This window comes from Chanos chanos, chromosome 5, assembly GCF_902362185.1.
Source record: "Chanos chanos chromosome 5, fChaCha1.1, whole genome shotgun sequence".
NCBI lineage: Eukaryota > Metazoa > Chordata > Actinopteri > Gonorynchiformes > Chanidae > Chanos > Chanos chanos.
Window position 1 is genome coordinate 46879883 of NC_044499.1, and position 3888 is coordinate 46883770.

The 3888-nt window shown below is 39.2% G+C and overlaps 1 protein-coding gene across 1 annotated transcript; it reads left to right on the top strand.

Annotated features, from left to right (window-relative positions):
* Positions 1 to 649: 649 nt before the first annotated feature.
* atpaf2 (ATP synthase mitochondrial F1 complex assembly factor 2) lies at positions 650 to 3670 on the top strand. The gene is made up of 8 exons (XM_030775665.1): positions 650 to 1021; positions 1121 to 1165; positions 1443 to 1591; positions 1692 to 1789; positions 2152 to 2232; positions 2396 to 2508; positions 2809 to 2924; positions 3213 to 3670. The coding sequence occupies exons 1-8, from the start codon at positions 886 to 888 to the stop codon at positions 3348 to 3350; spliced, it is 876 nt and encodes a 291-aa protein (XP_030631525.1). The 5' UTR covers positions 650 to 885; the 3' UTR covers positions 3351 to 3670.
* Positions 3671 to 3888: the final 218 nt, after the last annotated feature.

Sequence of the window (3888 nt, forward strand, 5' to 3'; positions counted from 1 at the left end):
GACAACTTTGCATTAAAAAGTCATGTCCTGGCAACTAGTTCATCATTTTTTCTTTCTTTTTTCCAATCTTTTTATATACCTGCTGACTCTCTTGGCGTTACCTTACTAACAGTGCAAGAATAGCTACAGAATATACAACAACTAGTCGTAGTTGAAATCACATCACCATAAGGGGCTACTTTCACAGTATGCCTCACTGTCGCGCTCTCTGTATTTGCCTTTCTATGTATAAATTGTTGCTTCAGAATACTCGTGTATTTTTCACTGAAATAAACATTTTAAGTTGGATTAAGAGTATCCTTCAAAAACTTCACTTCTCGTAAAACATGATGAGTGGGTTGTTATCAGCTTGGATTGATTTACTCCTGTTCACTTTTTATATACGAATATATTCAAGGAAGTAACATTGTTTCATTTTGCTAATGCGTGTGACGTGTTCAGTCGATAAAAAGCTTTAATTCCAACACCTATCAGAGAATGTCCTTATGTTTATTCTGACTATTTTAACTGGGGGATGCAATGAAATATTAACCTCCTAAAAACTGCGACTCTGAAATTAAACTTTTATTGTGACATTTGTGGAGGAAAGCTGTAAACGGAAGTGTTCCGTACATATGGTTGCATGCATGCTCTCCTTCACCGCTGTAACGGTGCAGGTTCAATAACGTTTTCTCTATATTTTGAAATGTTATAAATATTGCGGTGAATTCCAGTTGTTGATAGACTAGCACGATGTCCGAGCTATGATAGGTTGGTGACAGTTTTCGTCTGCTTCCCCTGTGTATCACCAAGGCTGTAGCAAGCCTGCTATAGCCTGACCTAGCCACGGTTACCTTACATGCGAATTGTTGTGTATATTATTTAAATATAAAACTCTTTTGCACGATGTTACGGCCATTGTTTAGAAACTATAGTCAGATAAGTCAGGCTTTGTTACCTTTTGCAAGCCGCAAGCTTCGCCATGGACAGGGCTTAACAACACATTGTCAAAGAGCAAACGCTTATGCCAGCGCAACCATAGGTAAGGTCATGGATATTCAGCCGTTTTCATAAGCACTTTCTCTTAAGTCCATTGCTTTGATTAGCGAAGTTACATGATGATTTTTTTTTACCTCTACAGAACGAAAGAAGTTTTATGAAGATGTTACAATTTCGCAAGGCGAAGGTAAGCATCCCTTGGAAACATGTAGGGTAGCAGGCATAATCTCTTTGGGGCGATAGTCACTCGCAGCATTAGGAATATGTAAAAACGTGCTTGGTTACTTCCCCAGCAGCCGTATGTTGCGAGTAAAGCCAGTGAGTTAGAATGTGCCACCATGTCAGTAGATGGCAAATATTGGTTGTCAAATATTATCACAAAAGGTCAACGGTATTGCAACAATATCTTAATATTGAGGTTAGATTGCCAGAGAACTCAGACCCAAGCCATTCTGTCTCTGCAGGGGGCTTGTATGAGATAAACCTGGACCGCCGCAAACTGAAGACTCCCGGTGGGAAATTGTTCACTGTACCTAACGAGGCCCTTGCCATTGCCGTAGCAACAGAGTGGGATGCTCAGAAGGACACACTTAAGTTCTACACAATGCATCTAGTAAGATGTTGTTTAAAAGGACAATGTGAAATCTCTTCTTTATTTCCATTGTAAATGTTCAATAGGGTCTTTTAATATGTATTTAATTTTCTCTCCCTAGACTACTTTGTGTAACACTGCACTTGATAACCCAACCCAGCGTGACAAGAACCAGATGATCACCGCTGCACTGAAGTTTCTAGAGACTGACACTATTTGGTATGCTCATGTTCTTTATAGCGAGTTTAACAGGTTTTTGTAAGTGACCTGATTGCCTCTGATCCTTACTGTTGGTGTATTATTCTTTAGAAACAAACAAAACGCTAATTTGCATAGTTGTGCAACACCTTCATGAAGCAGACTTATATCTCCTCAGACAGGACTGGTTTGAGCTTATCTGTGATTTTCCAGATTGAATAAAGAAAGGAAGCCTGTATCTTGTGCACCCTGTGTCATAAGTCTGCCTTTGTCTGTTCAGAAGCACACATATATACACATATTCACACATATTCCGCATGCACTAGTGTGTTCTCAAAACAAATATTAGTACTGAGCTAATAATCAGTGGTGTTTTGTTCCAGTTATAGGGTAGAAGAGCCTCCAGGTCTGGTAGATCTTCAGAAAAATGAATGGGACCCAATACTGGATTGGATTGAAAATAGGTGAAATTCAATTACGTGCAGATATGAGTAATATTATTGTTATTCATTAATCATGTAATATCACCCTTCTTTAAAGATTTGCTTATTATAAAAATACAATAATCATCTATTATGTTGTGATCACAGCACTTAACAAATGATTGCCTACCCTGCATATTTGCAGGTACAATGTAGTCATTGGCTCATCCTCCAGCATAATGGGCCCCCAAATCCCAGAGGAGACTAAGGAAACATTTCATCAGCACCTCAACTCCTACAACTTCTGGTCTCTGACAGGTACGGCTAACCATCAGAATATCCTTTAGAGATGAACTTTTAATTTATTGTGCTCAGAAATGATTTGGCCTGCCTTGCACTGCCTAGGCTTGCATGCAACATACATATGATCGCTCATTCTGAATGAAATCATGTATAACAGGTGTTCAGAATACTCTATTCATTTACACACTAAATGAAGTAAGCCATGCACAGGAACAACACTGTGATGCTCTCTTCTCTGAATGAGAGAAACACAGGTTTGTGTGGTGCTTTATCAGGTCGTCTTAACACGAGCATGTAATCTGTGTTTTTCTGTAGGGCTTGAGTACATAATCACCCAGCTGAAGTCAGTTATCCTTTCCCTTGGGCTGATTGATAGACACCTAACTGTGGAACAGGCTGTCCTTCTGTCCCGTTTGGAGGAGGAATACCAGGTATTGTTTTCGTTCTGTAGTTAAAAGTAGGCCAGTAGTTGTTTTTTTGGTGGTTTTTTTGCCAATTAAGTAATATTTTAACATGGAGGAATGCGCTTAAAACCAAGGTTGGTGCTGTGGCATGTGACCTCTAACAGACAGTGTAATAACTGAACATTGCTCTAATTCTTACAGTGTTACAATGTCCTATGTTGTTAATGTGTAGCCATGATGTGAATTAACACACCGTGTACTGTTCCTTTTCTCTTCATGTCCTGAGTAATTATCCATGTCTTTTGTTTGCTGTAGATAAAGAGATGGGGAAACGTTGAATGGGCTCATGATTATGACATGTACGAGCTGCGGGCTCGCACGGCTGCTGGTGCCCTGTTTGTGCATTTGACCTCAGAGAGCGCTACAGTGAAACGCAAGCTACTGCAGGACTGAAACAAAAAGACACGAGGGCCATGCGCGTATGCTGGATAGTAAACACCTTCAATCAGTTTCTTTTAGAAACAATCCTTGTTGTTTTGGGATTCTGTGTAATAGCTGTGCAAGACATCTTTAAATTTTGTTCTTTAGTGGTTGCTAACAAACAAATGGAAACATCCTGGCAACAAAGATATTCAGGAAATATGGACAAGACAATAGACGATTACAAAACTACCTTTGCGTTTAGTCATGCTATTGTCATTTGCAATTATTTTGTACATATTTTGTTTGTGAAGATCTGATAACCCTGTCAACTGTAAATTTCATAATTAAAAGGGAAAAGAACTAACGTCACTCCATGCTAATGTTGGGTATCAGTTACATAAGAGATGTGGATGACATTAAATTAGTCACTCACCTCCTTGTAACAGAGTTGTTAAGACAATGTTATGCCAGAATCAGTTGACCCAAATGGGTCTCCAAAGCACTGAAAGTCATTTTTCCAAACAACATACTCCTTCACAGAGTCCCCCTACAAACCTGTCTGTCTTCT

What these genes read in the sequence shown, in the direction of transcription:
- atpaf2 (XM_030775665.1), top strand. Translation starts at nt 886, where the DNA reads ATGTTACGGCCATTGTTTAGAAACTATAGTCAGATAAGTCAGGCTTTG. An exon ending in TACAATTTCGCAAGGCGAAG is followed by an intron (nt 1,166 to 1,442) that starts GTAAGCATCCCT and finishes CTGTCTCTGCAG; the next exon opens with GGGGCTTGTATGAGATAAAC. An exon ending in CAACTTCTGGTCTCTGACAG is followed by an intron (nt 2,509 to 2,808) that starts GTACGGCTAACC and finishes GTTTTTCTGTAG; the next exon opens with GGCTTGAGTACATAATCACC.